General features: G+C 40.9%; 2 protein-coding genes across 2 annotated transcripts in view; one reads left to right on the top strand and one right to left on the bottom strand.

The window, feature by feature from the left end:
* BORCS5 (BLOC-1 related complex subunit 5) overlaps positions 1 to 17,036 on the top strand; it is a 75,866-nt gene that overhangs the window by 20,734 nt on the left and 38,096 nt on the right. The window lies entirely within an intron of this gene.
* On the bottom strand, positions 14,395 to 15,734 carry LOC118978432 (annexin A2-like). The gene is given in 2 exon segments (XM_037033891.1): positions 14,395 to 15,252; positions 15,254 to 15,734. Coding segments are annotated over 2 exon segments (1,014 nt in total). The 5' UTR covers positions 15,682 to 15,734; the 3' UTR covers positions 14,395 to 14,666.

Genomic DNA, 17,036 nt, shown 5'->3' with positions numbered 1-17,036 from the left:
GAGTAGCTTTTTTGGCAGCCACAGGCACTTGTGGCCGCCAAAGGTGAATCGTCTAAAACCCTCAAGTCTTTTTCATGTGTGCTGCTGTCCAGTCACCCTTCCCACAGTCTGTATTTCTAGGTGGTGTTCGGGCCTTCAGTGCAAGGCCTTACCATCATCTGTAATTCAGTGTCAGATGTGGCATGTGTTTTTAGCTTGGTGAGTTTTTTGTGAACCCCCATGATTAACCTACTATGAGTGACCTCTGATGAGGTCACTAAAAAATGTTCAACAGCACAAACCCGGGTCAGAGGGCCAGAGGAAAGCTCCTGCCCTATCACAGTTAACTGATACAGAACTCTTGCTATGTGTTAGGAATATTTTTAAATTTCTAATTTCTATTTAGTATTTTGGGGGACAAGGAGATTGCCATCTTACATGTAATTAGTGAGAGGTAATATTCAATATTATGAGACTTACTGAGAGTCCTTTTTGTATGTTTTTATTAGCACCATGTTTTATTTTACGTGTATCATTAATACAGTGTCTATTATGATGTCCTGTGTATTACCACTACATATATTTATTATTCCTACCATACTTATTTAAAATGTTGAGGCATTTTTTTTCTGAGAAAGAAACCACCTTGTGGAACACACTTCCCAAACATATGGTGGCCGTGACCAGAGAGATAAAAATCATACCATTCAAAGAAGAGGAGAAGTTCTATTTTAAGACCTGCTCCGAACCTAAACAGGGTAGCAGTGTCATGGCTGCTGCTATTTAGACTACGTGAGATCGACAAAGAGGGACTGCTAGTCAAGGGCAGTTAATGTCCAAAAGCAAAAGAAATAATCCATAAATAAAGAAGTACTTTCATCAGAACACTCACTGTTTTCTTTGGAGGTGGACATTGAGTAGTATTAGATAAGCATATTATTAAAACCCTGTATCAGGGAGTGTTCCGTAGTAATGCAGTAAGGAAAATGGGACAAGGCATGACTTATTATGGAAAGGAAACCAGACTCATAGGGGCACATATAAGAAAAGGTAAGTCATTTGGAAGTCTGGTCCAAGGACCAGAGGAAGGCTGACATTAACACTGTGGCCAGATGGGCTTTATCTTTCTGCTGTTCTTTCCATTTCCTGGGAATATACTAAAAAAGATTGAAACAATATCAAGGCAGCCCCACATGTTAAAAGTGCTAGCTGGAAATGAAAAACAATGTTCCCAGATAGGAGCTTAACTCCTTTTGATGAGACAACTAAACCATTCTTAGCAAGTTGAAGCCAGCCCTCCTCCGACTTGCAGAAGTTCTGGTGAGAAGCTGCCGTTCTGGGGCCTCTTTATGTTGGCTTTGTTTTATCCCTGCTTTTGCCTTGGTAATACTCATGGACTCTTACTCTTTCTGACACGGGGACAGGACACAGGTCGTGAGGCAAATGCTCTGGATTCGAATAGGAAGTATGTAGAAAGGTATTAGCTATCCCTAGCCTGAGTTGCCCTGCTCCCACCAGGCCCATACAAATAAATACATTTCTAATGAACAGTGATAATGCTAATTCATTTTGTGCAGACGTCTGCTAGAATCTTTCTTAAGGCTGGTTGAAGTATGTAATTACTGATCAGAAGGTTTGGTTGCTCCATACTCCCTGGCACATTCAGGTCTGAGTTCTTCGGCTTGACGTGGAGATCTCAAGAAGTATTTATATCTTCATCTCCCACTGCCTGAGCGTGTCTTGAGCTCCAGGCCAAAGTGGACTGCTTCCCTTGCTTTACCACCTCCACGCCTTCGCTTACAGTTTTCTATCTGAAAGCTGTCTTCTCTATTGAAGCCTGCTAAAATCTTACCATCCTTTAAGATTTTTTTTTAATTCCCACCCCAGGACATGCTTACTGATTTTAGAGAGAGGGGAAGAGAGGGAGAGAAACATTGATGTGAGAGAGAAATATCAATGCATTGCCTCTCATACGTGCTCTGACCAGGGATTGAACCGGCAATCTAGGCGTGTGCCCTGACCAAGAATCAAACCCGAAACCTTTCGGTTTATGGGAGGACATTCTAACCAACTGAGCCACATCACCCAGGGCCATCCTTTATGAGTTTGATTGTCCGTTTGTTTAACAGATATTTAAGTGGCTATTGTGAGCTCTAGGCACTGTCCTAGTAAGTGAGTCTAGCAAAATATTAAATCTTTGCTCTCACGGAGCTTACTTTCTAGTAGTTCACTGACAAGAATGTAAGTTTGCTTCAAACCATCTCCTTCATCATCTTTTTTACTTTCTCTCCATTGATATGATACACCTTTACACAATTATTATGATGAGAAAGAAAAGGGTAATATGTTTGAAGTGGTCACTGTGGCTGGGCAGAGAACATTCCAGATGCTCTAATTTTTAAAGGTTCTGTCCTAAAAGTAGAAAGAAACAAATGTATAAAAGGCATAAAGATATAAAAAGAGTGATATGGACTTGAATAGGATCAGGATATAGGAAAACAGGATAAACAGAGGCTTCTGAGGTATGAGGCATAAACAATACCTAGAAATATAAAAAGTTGTGTTCAGAGCACAGGTAGCAGTAAGTAGATGTAGTCAGCCTCTTGTGCCAGCTGAGCTGATGCTACTGTAGGGCAGAGCAGAACTATTGCACACTTACTTTGCTTCCCTATTCTCTGTCAAGAGGAAAGATCATTCACTGTTAGTGACAGAACAAAGGAGTAGTTAAAATCCCAGATAGAGTATATTGTAAGTGCAGTGAGTTGGTCAAAATATATTGTTTTCTGGTGCTTGTCTCCTCACCCCATCTCTATCCCTCCACTCCATCCTCACCCCTCCAGTCCAGGGAGCTGAAAGAACTTGTCAGTAAAGTTACTGAACTGCCATCTTTAATGAATTGTGGAGAACCGAAGAGGTGCAGAAGCTTAGACAAAGAAAAAGTACCCCCATTAAAACAGGGAGTGATAGAGGGAGAGGGGGGCAGTTGAAAGAGAGAAGATGATTCCAAAATGGGCATCCCTGTAACAAACATTCCATCCATTGGTTCCAACTCTTTGTACCTACAGAGCTTGCTTCCTTTTAAAATACATGTGCACTATCTTGTGTCTACATAAGTCTTGTCTTTCACAAACTAAAATGTTTCAAGATAAGCCCACAGATCACAAGTAAGATGCTATAGGGGTCTGACCTAGATGTCTGTCTTATTCAACATTATGTCAGTTGACTTAGGTCCTACCAAAGGACCCTGGACATACTTGATACTCATTAAGGATTTGTTGGTTGCCCTTAAATAAGGAGGTAGAGGCATATTAATCATTTTGCAGATAGTGAAACGTTAGAAGGAATTCTAACATGATGGATGATAGATTTGGTGTCCAAAATGATCTCAGTAGATTTGAAATGGCCTGGGACCACATTGACATTTAAAAGCAATAAATGTCAAGTCCTATATTTAGATTAAAAATGATCAATTGCATAAGGACAGAATATGAGAAAATTGGCTCAACAGCAATTCACTGGGAGCTTTTATTGCTACCAAGATCAGAGAGTGGAAGAACAGTCTCAGGCACAGCACCTGGCACTGGTCACTCTGTACCTGAGAGAATGTGCTGGGTGTCATGCTTAAGGAGATATTTATAAACTAGGGTATATGCTGAATCGCCTAACCAGAAGGTCATTGTCTGGAAACCTCATGTAAAGAAGTCTTGGAGCAGATAAGAGTTTTGACGTTGGAGAAGAGATGGCTAGGGGGAACACATCTGTGTTTTAATACAGATAAATGGCTGCTGAATAGATATAGGGTTTCATCTACTTTTGTGAAGTCTGATGATCAGAACTGAGGCCAGCGGGGAGAGGTTACTGGGAGGTGGACTTTAGTTTGATATAAAGAACTTTCTGTAATAATCATTTTAATGGTAATTATTCAGCAATTACAATGTGTCAGGCAATGAGCCAAGCACTTTTCTCACATTTGATCCACACAGCAACCTTGTCATATGGGTACTTTTTAGTTCTGTTCTACAGATAAGAAAACTGTTGTTTGGAGAAATTAGTTTGTTCAGTGTTGTGCAGCTAGGAAGTAGCTAAACAGCTGTTTTCTTTTTAAAGATTTTACTTATGCATTTTTAGAGAGAGAGAAAGGGAAGGAGAAAGAAAGGGAGAAAAACATCCATGTACAGAGAGAAGCATGCCCCCAGAAGGAGGGGCATTCCTTCTGTTTCCTCTTGCATGCCCCCAGTTGGAGACCTGGCCTGCAACTCAGGTATGTGCCCTGATGGGAATCGAACCGGTGACCTCAGTTTGTAGGCCGGCATTTAATCCACTGAGTCACACCAGCCAGGGCTCACCAGCTATTCCTAACCCATATCTGAGTGGTCTCAAAAGCCTATGCTCATGACTACTCTGCTGTCTTTCAAAGTAATGAACTCTCCATTACTAGATATGTTTAAGCAGAATGGGAAGGATCCTTTTCCATACTTAGAGCCAATTCTTGCAATTCATAAGCATGTGGAGGGACAGTGTGGCATAATGGGGGGAAAGCACAAAGTTTGGAGTTAGTTCAGGGATGGAAAATGTCACATATTGGCCATTTGATCTTGGGCTAGTCACTTAACAGTTCTGAGCCCCATTTTCCTCATCGGTAAAATAAGGGTACTAATTTGCATGTCATCCTTACCCCAGTGTTCATAGCAGCACAATTTACAAATAGCTAAATGCTGGCAGCAGCCTAAGTGCCCATCACTAAATGAATGGATCAAAAGACTATGGTACATTCACACAATAGAATACTACACAGCAGAAAGAAAGAAGGAGCTCCTACCCTTCACAACAGCATGAATGGAACTGGAGAGCATTATGCTAAGTGAAATAAGCCAGGTGGTGAAAGACAAATACCGTATGATCTCACCTTTAACTGGAACCTAATCAACAAAACAAACAAGCAAGTGAAATGTAACCAGAGACACTGAAAATAAGAACAGTCTGACAGTAACCAGAGGGGAGAGGGGAAGGGATGGTAGGGGGAAGGGGGGGGAAGGGTTTCCAGGAACAACTATAAAGGACACATGGACAAAACCAAGGGGGAATAGAAGGAGGGCAGAGAGGTAGGGATGGCTGGGGTGGGAGGAGTGGAGGGAGGTAAATGTACACAACTGTACTTGAACAACAATAAAATAATTATTTTCAAAATAAATAAAATAAGGATACTAATATCTACCTCAGGGAGTTAGTGAGAGGGTTAATTTATGTGAGCACCAGGGGTTATATGTAGTATGTATTTGGTACATATTAGGGACTCAACATATAATTGCTGTAATTGTACAGAAATTCCTTCTAGCCTTAACAGTTATGATCATTGGACTTAGACCATCATTGTTATAATTTCGTATGTTTCTCTCTGTATTTGTAACATTAGAGCTACGAGCTACTTTGTCTCTGAAACTATACTTGCTCATACTCCAATTAGCACAAAAGGTTTGGTTGCTAGACTTGGTTCCATTTACAATTTCGTACAGATCAGCTGTGTGTGTCTACTTTGTACAGTTATTTTTTTGTCTTCCTTCCTGATAGCAAGTTACAATCACCTTGTAATTTGTTACTGTAGGCTTGGAAACCAAAATAAAATCAGTAGGCCTTTAGGGGCAGAGTGAAGAGCTTCCTGTTACCAAAATACATTGGCATTAATGCATGGAATTTATAATAAACTATTTGGGTGGCCTGTCGTCCATTTTATTTGCCTTTCCCTGTTTCTTGGCTGTCTGGTGAGTTGAAATTATTAAATAAATGAGATGCAACTAAATAGGACACTATTTTTGCTGTTGAGTTTTACAACCTGGTAGAAAGAACAAAACATCATAATGTATGTAAAGCCTAGGATTTTAGAAGCACAGTGCTCATGTACCATTATCTGATGTTATAAAGTGAACCATTTGTTGAGTGCCTGTTTACTGTATGCCAAGTGCTGCACCAGTTGCTTTCTGTGCAGAATCTTTTAAAATCTTCCAAACAATCCTGTGAGGAAGGTTTTAAGATCTCTCTCATTATGTAAGTAAGAATGCTGAGCTAAGAGAATGAGAGGGATTCGACAACTTGCTCAACACTCACAGAGATTTAAACTCAGGTCCGTCAAATTCTAAACCCAGTTCTTTTCATCACACTGGGAGAGGTGGAAAACAACTATATAGAGGAATATTAATTGTGCAAAGCCTAAAAGAACAAGCAGGATTTGGGTGGGATATGGTGGCTTGGGTGAGGAAGGGTGGAGGGTAGGAGGAGCAAAGTGGGCCTTAGGATGCCCTGTTCGGGGGAAGTGGGGTGGAGACAGTGAGATACCTGCTTGACCAAAGAGAAAGGTGCATCTCGGGGAGGAGTAATGAGTGAGGTAAGAAAGCTAAGTGGTGGCCAGATCATGGATGCTCTTGAAAGCCAGGGAAGTGAGTTTGGAAGTGCTGGTGTAAGAAGCAATATAGTTTTATGTCTTTTGCGATAGGGAGCAAGGTATCAACACATTGATAGCTGTGGTTTTGGATTATTGATAGGACAGTGGCCTGATGTGGGCACACCGGCTAGGAGACTTGTAGTTTTCTATTGATGAGCTGGTGAAAGTCTGGACTGAGGTGAGGGTGGTGGAAGGAAGAGCAAATTTTAAGAGACACTTTCAAGGAAGAGATAACAGGACTTCACAGATTGGGTGTAAGAAATAAAAGAAATGGAAGCAGCTATAGGGTTTCTTGCTCGGGGAGCAGAATAATAGCAGAATTGGAAAGGGGAGATTAATTTTTTAAATGGCCCTGCAAACCCGCAGCTGGTAGGAGTCATTTCAGTGCTGCACCGGTATGGCACCCCTCTGGTCACCAAGGACCAGCAGGAGTGCTGGGCCAGGGTGGGGTAGGGAGTGTAAGTAATGGGAGGGAGAGGTGTCTTCTGAAGTTTGCTGTCTTCCTGACTTGGTTTGCGGTGGATCTGTTGAATGCAATATTACAGTCATGGCAAATACCGTCGTGCTGATGTGCTTAAACACAGATGTGGTGTTTTATAAAGGGCCAGCTAAAAATCTTGGGTGGGAATCGAAAGGAATTATGAATCTTTGTATTATTATTTCACTGTTCAGGCCAAGGACCAATTTATCCTTCTGGGACTGTATCTTTAAACAGAGCAAATACCAGTATGAATTTATAGTACTCATGTTGGAAATTGCTACCCTCATTTAGAAGCCATTAACCTTTATGTTGATAAAATAATATTCTTAACTGAGCATGTAAAATCTGTGCAGAACAGCTGCAGCCTTTCCGGAACACTAACTTAAAAAGCGCTCATCATACTTTCTGAAAATCAAAAGCATGTGGGTGGGATGAAGTCACCTGAGCAATTTTCTCTAATTATAACTTTCTAGGTCTTTTCTTTTTTCTTTTTCAGGCTGACTTCACACACACACACACACACATACACAGAAGTACAAACCTATGATTTTCTTATTTTTTTCAACAAACTTTTTGCACTTGCTTTTGTTCTGTAGTTGCAGTTCCCCTGGAATGTATACGTTTTCTTTTTCCTCTCCTAGTTTTTAAGCCTTGCATCTCTAAGGAATTTGGAAGCCCTCAAACAGAACTAGCTGTCTCCTTTAAGACTTCTGGGCATTGCCTTGACATTATAGAAAATGAGCCAGTAAAATGTTAGAGTCATCACAAAAGATTTTCTACGTGGATGAGGTTCCTCAGTGCCGTCCTGGTCATCCAGTACTGGGATGTGACAGCATTGGGCACTCATGCCCAGGACCGACCCGCACCTGGCCTACCTGATGCATTCTAGGGGCGGGCAAAAGTAGGTTTACAGTTGTGAATATGTGAAACACAGGTTTTTTGTATTATTATTGCTTAGTTGTTATATTATTTTTTTGTATTACAACTGTAAACCTACTTTTTGTCCACCCATGTATGTATATTTATATACACCATTAATTCATTGCCACAATGTTTGGAAAAATAAAAGGTTGGAAACAACCCAGTTTTTTTAAACAAAGATACAGCCGCTCAGTAGGATACTGCTATGCAGATAATAAAAAATGAGAGGAGGTGTACTGATATGGAAAATTTTCTGAAATATATTAGGTTTGAAAAGCAGTAGGTTATCTTTAGGTAGCAAGGAGATAAAAATAAGAATATACATTTGTCTTAATTGAATATAGAATCTGGGACATGATCAACAAGCTTTTCAGTGAATTCTAACAGTTTGACTTGAAAATCATAGTGATTACTAGCTATTTAAATATTGATTCAAATCAATTTAAAAGTCATTAGATGCAACATTTTATGTTTTTATATACCATCCTTATTTTACTATTTTCATTTTATAGCTTTGCAATAATATTTTTTGTTGTTCTTGTTGTAACTAATGCATTCTGATAATTAAGTGTGGTTTGTTGGTACTCTCCCCTGAAGGAAGGAGCACTAGGGAGTAATACTGTTTCCAATTGTGCCTTTTAATTAACGGAGTAGTGGAATGGAAAGGGTTTTACAGAACGTTTCAGGAAGAAGGATTAGTACCTGCCATAGCTCAGTAGTTCCATCATAGTTGGACACATATTAAAAACACCAGCACCAGTTTTTCCAAGAAGCTAACCTGAATTTTAGCTTATTTTATAGGTAGAATAAAATTGTTGGCTTTCCAAAATTATTCATAAAGTAAAGTAGCACTTTGCCAAAGAGATGTTAAGCACAAAGTAGTGTAATATGTCTGGTTAACTATTTTAAAGGTCACTCATATTTCTTCCTCCTTTTTTCTTCCTAAGTAACAAAAGTTCTTCACCTAGAATAGAATTTTGGGCTTGCGTTTTCTTTAATATTGATAGCTCTTTCTTGTTACTGAGAGGTATCTTTTTCAGGGAGCTTTAGTTATCAAGTTACCTCATTATCATGTTATCTGTTCCCTTTTAGTAACAGAGGTAATACTTTGTCTTCCTGAAGCTGTTTGAAAAGATCTTTCATACATACATGGGTCGTGCCTTTGGGTCATAGAAATGAGGTGTGACATCATTTGTTTCAGAAGGTGCACTAATCCATCAAAAGCAAGGCAGGGGAAACAAAATGCAGTTCATAATCTTGTTGCTTCAAAACTAGCAAACGTTTTGGGAGAGCAAGTTCTTGCTGGACATCACTAAATAAGAATGAGTTGATGTCACACTTGGCAAGAAGCAACTCAATTTTTTTCCCCATACAAATAGTACAACATGGCGGGGAAGAGGAATTGCAGGCAAAGGTTAAAGAATTATGGAGAAAAAAAGCAGAAGGAATGTTAGAATGAGTTGCTTGCTACAAAAGAATTACTCTGATATAAAAGCCATGTTTGTTTTGTTAGGAGGAATCTGAGCTGGAACATGAAGTGATGAAGGGGAGAGATGTTTACTGGGCTCCTCCTACACTCCCTCCCCAGCCCTGTGCGCTGATCCCTGTGGAGGGTTATGTAACCGCCTTGACACGTTTTCAGGGAGGAATGGCCCCTGTAGCTGTTTTGGCTCAGTCGAGTGCTGTATCAAGTAGGAGTGAAGTCTCTAAAACACAGTGACACCAAACTCAAGACAGTCATTTTAAGTTAGGATTTCCGGACTCCGGAAGGTAATACTGCAGACCATGTGAACGGCGTGCCACCACCTGTGCCCCCTGCCCCCAAGAATTTTGTGCAGCATTGGGAATGTGGGCAACCTGATGGCCAATTTTACATATTCCTAAAAGCCAGGAAATGTTGAGGTTAGCCGGTTGGTTATTGAAATTAGGGAGAGTTATCTGGCTCAGTGAATGTCTGTGGTCCAGTGTTACGTGACAAGGGTGTTGGAGTGGGCTGGGGGTAGACCATTTTTCGTCGTATGGGACTGCCCTGTGTGCTGGAGGATGATCAGCATCCTTTTCCACTAAGTATCACTAGTGCCTCCAGTTTCTGACGCCAGAGAGGCCCCACTCTTCCAAATCCGCCCCCAGATGGGGCGGACCTAAAACCAGTGTGTGCTTTTCAGCATTATTAAGCAGCACAGTTTTCTTTACTGCTTGTTTTGCATAAGGTCTGGGAAGGTTCAGGAAATTATGCATTTATAGCTTTCATTCAGAAGAGATTTCATTTTTTAAAAAGTCCACTATTGGGAAAAGCAGTTGGAAAGCTGGATGGCACGGAAGGACCTTGCCAGAAAAGGAAAGGGTGAGGTGGAAGTGGTTCCTTAACTAGCCTGCTAGCGTTTCCCCAGTCTCCTATCTGCTGGTGGTTCCTTTTTCTCCAGAGGCAGCAAGTGTCCAGGAGGAGAGGCAGGGCTAGGAGATAAGGTGGGGGCAGAGGCATGTGTGAAGACAGGATTTGGATTGGTGTATGAAGATGGCAGGCATGGAGGTAATAAAGGCCATAAGAAAGCAATTGGAGATGTTACATGGCATTGTTAAGCTCACAGTGTTACTAGTGCTGGGGCAATTTAGTGCATTACAGATCTAGAACTTTCAGGGGGAAAACCTGTTGGAGATAATCAAATCAGTTAAAGACCTTCACGTAGAATCTTGAATTACTTCTGTCCAAGATGGAGGTGTAGGTAGACACACTGCACCTCCTCTCACAACCAAAAGAAGGACAACAACAATTTTAAAAACAAAAAGCAACCGGAGCTGACAGAAAATCGAACTGTATGGAAGTCTGACAACCAAGGAGTTAAAGAAGAAACACCCATCCAGACTGGTAGGAGGGGTGGAGATGGACAGCCAGCAGAGCAGACTCAAAGTGAAATGGAAGTGGAGGAGGGGGTGGCGGAGCAAGGTGGCAGCTGACAGACCCAGCAAAGCAGGGGATTGTGGCGTGGGGGGCCCACAAGGCTGCAGCTGGCCAGCAAGGCACCAGTAGGAGGAACTGGCAAGGTGACAGCTGGTGGAGCAGGCAGTCCTACATTCATATGCAGATAAACTGGGAGAAACAACTGGGGAGCAAGACAGACCGCACAACCCAGAGTTCCACTGGGGAGATAAAGCCACAAACCACTGAATGAAAACACCTGTGGGGGTTGAGGCAGTGGGAGAAACTCCCAGCCTCACAGGAAAGTTTGTTGGAGAGACCCACAGGGTCCTAGTACACAAGCCAACCCCCCTAGGAATCAGCACCAGAAGGGCCCACTTTCTTGTGGGTAGCAGGGGAAGTGACTGAAATCCGGCAGAGAGCGGAGCAGGTGCCATTGTTCCCTCTCTGACCCCTCCCCCACAACCCAGCGATGTGGGTTGCCCTGCCTGGGTGAACACCTAAGGCTCCACCTCTCACACATAGCAGGCACCCAGAGGGAGATAGAAAAAAAGTGGCACAGATGAAAGAACAAATCAAAGCTCCAGAAAAAATACAACTAAGTGACGAAGAGACAGCCAACCTATCAGATGCACAGTTCAAAGCACTGGTAATCAGGATGCTCACAGGATTGGTTGAATTTGGTCACAAATTAGATGAAAAAGTGAAGGCAATGCTAAGTGAAATAAAGGAAAATGTATAGGGAACCAATAGTCCCAAGAAACTGGGACTCTAATCAATGGAGTGGACCAGAAGAAAGAAAGAAACATTAAACCAGAAGAGAATGAAGAAACAAGAATTAAAAAAAATGAGGAGAGGCTTAGGAACCTCCAGGATATCTTTAAACTTTCCAACATCCGAATCATAGGGGTGCTAGAAGGAGAACAGGAAGAGCAACAAATTGAAAATGTATTTGAACAAATAATGAAGGAGAACTTCCCTAATCTGGCAAAGGCAATAGACTTCCAGGAAATCCAGGAAGCTCAGAGAGTCCCAAAGAAGTTGGACCCAAGGAGGAACACTCCAAGGCACATCATAATTACATTAGCCATGATTAAAAATAAGGAGAGAATCCTAGAAGCAGCAAGAGAAAAGAAGAGAGTCACCTACAAAGGAGTTGCCATCAGACTGTCAGCTGATTCCTCAAAAGAGACCTTACAGGCAAGAAGGGGCTGGAAAGAAGGATTCCAAGTCATGAAATTCAAAGACCTACATCCAAGATTGCTCTATCCAGCAAAGCTTTCGTTTAGAATGGAAGGGCAGATAAAGTGCTTCCCAGATAAAGTCAAGATAAAGGAGTTCATCATCACCAAGCCCTTATTATATGAAATGTTAAAGGGATTTATCTAAGAAAAAGATGATTAAAAAATATAAACAGTAAAATGACAGCAAACTCACAATTATTAACAACCGCATCTAAAACAAAAACAAAAACAATCTAAGGAAACAACTAGACCAGGAACAGAACCAGAGAAATGGAGATCACATGGAGGGTTATCAATACAGGAGTGGGACGGGGAGAGAGGAGGAAAAGGTAGAATAAATAGCATCATTGCTAAGTAGAAAATAGACAGGGGGAGATTAAGAATAGTATAGGAAATGTAGAAGCCAAAGAACTTACATGTTTGATCCATGGACATGAACTAAAGCGGGGGAATGTGGGTGGGAGGGGGTGCGCAGGGCGGAGGGGAATAAAGCGGGGGAAATGGGACAACTATAATAGCATAATCAATAAAATATACTAAAAATGTTGACTTATAGTATTTACTGTGCTTTTGTAGTTTTGATATTTAAGCCTTGCCTTCGAAAGACTGTCTCCTAGATCCATGGCCAGCAATTTTGATGTAGCGTCAGCTGTTGCTTTCATTATGGCTTCTTGGTCTCAACAGCCATTTTCCTCCGATTTTGCTAACTGAGTCACTACCTAAAAGTGTCATTTTTTTTTTGTTCATTTGGAGTTTCTGAAAATAATACAGTGCTTTATTAGAGAAGCTAAGCATGAACATTAGCTAAATATTAGCATAAAATTAGCCAAATTCAATGTTATTAAATAAGATGTGAAAATAGAGGGAAGTGTTAAGAAATAGGAACACAAATCTGTTTCATCTTCATTATCAGTCACAGCTTAACTTACACCTTGGTTTTACACCAAGGCTTAGTTAATTAAGTGTAAGAACATTTCTTTTAATATTTCCCTAGACCTTTTTAATTAGTCTAAAGACATTCAGTTCAGTGTGTGTCACCCGGTTTTTATCTTAGCCTTCTCACTGGCTGTCAAACACTGACAATCCGTCTTCACTGCGAGTCATGTTTCTGTCACAGGCGACCTTTCTGAGCAGCCAGGACATTGCTCCCTCCCCAATGGGCGAGGTCTGCTACATCTCAGCATCAGTAGGAATTACCATGGTCGACCACAAAGCAAAGAGAGAGTTTAAGTTTTCCCGAGTGTCTCCTTAGGTGGCTGAGGGTGGAGTGGTGAATTCTGTGGAATGATGAATTCTGTGGAAATCGAGACCATAGCTTCCCTGAGGTTTGCAAAGGGGTCTCAGACTCAAAAGAATTTAAGAATTACTGCTGCGGACAGAGCCTTGCCCTCAACAGAGATTGCCAGCTGCCACCTAAAATTTCCTTTTTCATTTGGAATATCTGAGCATTTTGCAAAAATAGCAAACACCGGAATCTTCAGCTACCAATTTTGTCAAATTTTAATATTTTGCCATATTTGCTTCAGATTTTTTTTCTTTTGACCCTAGAAGAAAAACATTTCAAATACATTTAAGGCCCCCCTGCCACCCTTTTGTAACCTTCCCTAGCACTTCTCCCTTCCTATTTTCAGGGAATCGTTGATCTGACTGAGCTTTATCATGGCCATGAATATTTTTCACGACTTTACTACATACTCTTGTATCTCTAAACAATGTCTAATATTTTTATGTGTTTGACTTTATACAAATTGCATTCTACTGTATCCATCTTTCATATATTTCTCTAGCTTTCTTTTTTTGGCTTATAGTTTTGAAATTTACCCATGTCTATATATGCCTCATTTTTCACTGTTGTATAGTATTCCACTAAATGACTATTTTATGGTTAATGTTGAGTTGTTTTAAATTTTTCATTCTTAAACAGTGTGCAGTGGGCATCCTTATACATGTCTTCTTGTGCACGTGTATGAGAGTTTTCTCTAGGGTATGTCATTAGGAATAAATTGCTGTCTGATAAGGCCCATGTATTTTCAGTTTTACTAGAGACAGTAAAATTGCTCTTTGGAGTGGTTGTGCTGATTTATGACCTTACTGGCTGTATATGAGTTCCTGTTGTTCTGTATCCTCAATAAAACTGGATATTGTCCCAGCTGTTCCTTGTCCACTGACTAATGTAAAGTCAGCACTGTGCTTAGCAACTATCTCAAATGTAGAGTCGGATGCAAACCGGTATATTTTTTACACCAAGCTTTCTCCTTTTAAAGGAATTGTTTTCATTTTGAGTTACAAATCCAAGATTTCTATAGCCTAGCATTGTTTGCTCATATTTGTTTTTTTAAATAATGTTTTTTCTTTTATGAAATAGAGTGATTGTGATTGTTTTAGATAATTTGGAAAGCGGAGTTGTTGTTTTTTTAGTAAAAATTCAGTTTATTCATCTGTTTATGACACAATACACAAGAGGCAAAGTGTTTCACATCATAGATTTAACTTCCAACTCCTGGGAATGTTCATTTCTTTGGCTAAAAGGAGAAACTAGCTGGGAAAGCCAGGCAATGCTTGGGTGACTGAAATAAGGTGGGGCAGGACCAATGCTAACATCACCCTCGTGGGGATGAGCACTGGGGCCTATTAGTCGCAAGCAGATTTTCTAGAATCGTTAGCTGGATGCTCAAGCTGTCTCCTGCCTCAGTCGTCCCCACCACACAGGTATAGCAGCACTTTCTGGTAGTCACCTGTGGTGTCTTGCTGGATGTAATAGTACAGGGACTTGCCGTACTTCTTGAATTCAGGCCTGATTTTCAACACGTCCACCTTGCTGCAGGAGATCATGATTCTCATCAAGACCTTGTCGCATGTCCCCTTGTCCTTCATGGAGTCATACAGTTGGTCAGCAAAATACAGGGGCTTGTTCTGGATGTACTGGACCAGGTTCAGGAAAGCATTTTCCAGGTCTCCCTCGACTTCCTTCTTGATGCTTTCCAATATGTCATAAAGGCTGTAGCTCTTGTACCTTTCAAATACTTTCTGAAGGTGGCACACGCTCTCCTCGGTCATGATGCTGATCCACTTGGGAACGTCACTTCCTTTCCTCTTCACTCCAGTATCATAGAGATCCCGGGCATCCTGGACAGTCAGTTCATAATCAGTGACAGCGCCATCTTCTGCTCTTCTACCCTTGGTGAGAGCAATCATCAGCTTATGGAAGTCACCAGATGTGTCGGAAATAATGTCCTTCTCCAGGTCAGTCTTGTACATTTCCTTGTAGACTCTTAATTTCCTGCAGCTCCTGGTTGGTCCTTGAGCAGATAATCTCAATGAGAAAGTCCTCATCAGTCCCCAGCCCCTTCATGGAGGCCTTCAGCTCAGAAGCATCATATTGAGCAGGTGTTTTCAATAGGCCCAGAATCACCGTCTCCAGGTGGCCGGACAAGGCTGACTTCAGCACTGATGGAAGTCCCTTTTTGGTCCTTCTCTGGTAGGTAAAGGCAATATCCTGTCTCGGCTCATTGCTGTGGTTGGTCAGAATGTTGACGATGATGACCTTATCCACACCTTTGGTCTTGATGGCTGTTTCGATGTTCAGAGCATCCTGGTTGGCATCAAAGTTGGTGTAGGCTTTGACCGACCCGTACGCATTTGTAGGTGTGGAGTGATCACCCTCCAAGCTGAGCTTGCTCAGAATTTTGTGAACAGTAGACATTTTGAAAGCAGCTGGGCCGGGTGCTGAGAGCTGTGAGTGCCCTAGAAGCAGAGCTCTGGAAAGCAGAGTTTTAAAAAAGAATGTTAAAATCCTACCACCTAGACATAGCCACTGTTAACATTTTGCTATGTACTTAGTTCTAAGTTAAGCACATACATGAAATATGTATACTTTGGATTTCAAACCATGATGAATTTGTCTCATATCATATTTTACTTATTATATTATAGCATTTCTGATATCATTGGATATTGTTTGAAAACACCATTTTTAATAGCCACATAACATTTCTTTGTATAAGTGTATTATATAGTGATATAGTAATTCTCCCCCTGGAGGACATTTTGGGTATTAAAATAATGCTGGGGTAAACAATCTTGGTGTATAAATATTCTTTTGAGTTTCACTTTGTTCCTTTTGGATGGATTTCTAGAAGAGGTCAGTAAATATTTATGGAATTCGATTGAAAAGATTATAAGAAAGGCATCTAGGGAAAAAAGCAGTCAGGAGAGAGGAAAATAATAAGGTTTTGAGAGTCATGAGATCTATTAACTCAGCTTCTCGATGTGAGAAATCTGTCTCTTAACTGAATTTGGAGGCCCTTCTTTTAGTAGGGACAAGTTGGAGGTGAACTCTCCCCTAACATTGGTGCCAGAGAGTCGGTTGTGCATTGTGCATTGTGGTGTTCAAAGAGCATAGAAACTTACAATTGGAAGGGACTGTCGCAGTTTATCATACAGTCTGCTACTCGCAGGTCCCGAATTGTGTGTTTTGTAGAGTGGCTCATCAGAGTAGGCAGACTTCCAGCCTTGACTTGCTGAGTATCTAATCCCAAGCAGCTCATTGTCATCAAGGACAATCTGTTCCTTTATTGGACAGCTTTGATTAGTGAGTCAGTTTGATTAGTTTGATGTTTCTATAACTTTCATTTTTTTTTAAAGTTTAATCTTTACTTTATTTTTCCCATGACCATTTAGTCCCCTTAGACCCCCTCCCCACAGCAGTCACCACACTGCTGTTCGTGTCTGTGAGTCTTACTGTTTGCATTTTTAATGAAAGGCTCCCTAAAAATAATTCTGGAAATGTTTCACCTTTATATAATTGTCTGCTAGTTTCAACTAAAATTAACATGAAAACAAATGTACATTTTACCTCCTTTTAGTTTTTGTTTCCCTCGGAGGTATAATTTAGCTTTTTCTTGTCTTTATAGTAAACACTATGCATGTGAAAATGGGTCAGATAGAAAAACTTTCCACCCATTTTTATACTTGGTGGACAGAAAAGTTCCAGAATGCTTTTACGTACTACTTACTTTATTACATTTTTAGACATTGCATGTAAGTGGTGGTTTTGGG

The sequence above is a fragment of the Sturnira hondurensis genome, unplaced genomic scaffold (genome assembly GCF_014824575.4).
Source record: "Sturnira hondurensis isolate 20B ecotype Veracruz unplaced genomic scaffold, ASM1482457v3 Scaffold0021795, whole genome shotgun sequence".
NCBI lineage: Eukaryota > Metazoa > Chordata > Mammalia > Chiroptera > Phyllostomidae > Sturnira > Sturnira hondurensis.
The sequence above is the reverse complement of the archived record's forward strand: the minus strand, read 5'-3'. Positions and strand labels throughout refer to the sequence as shown.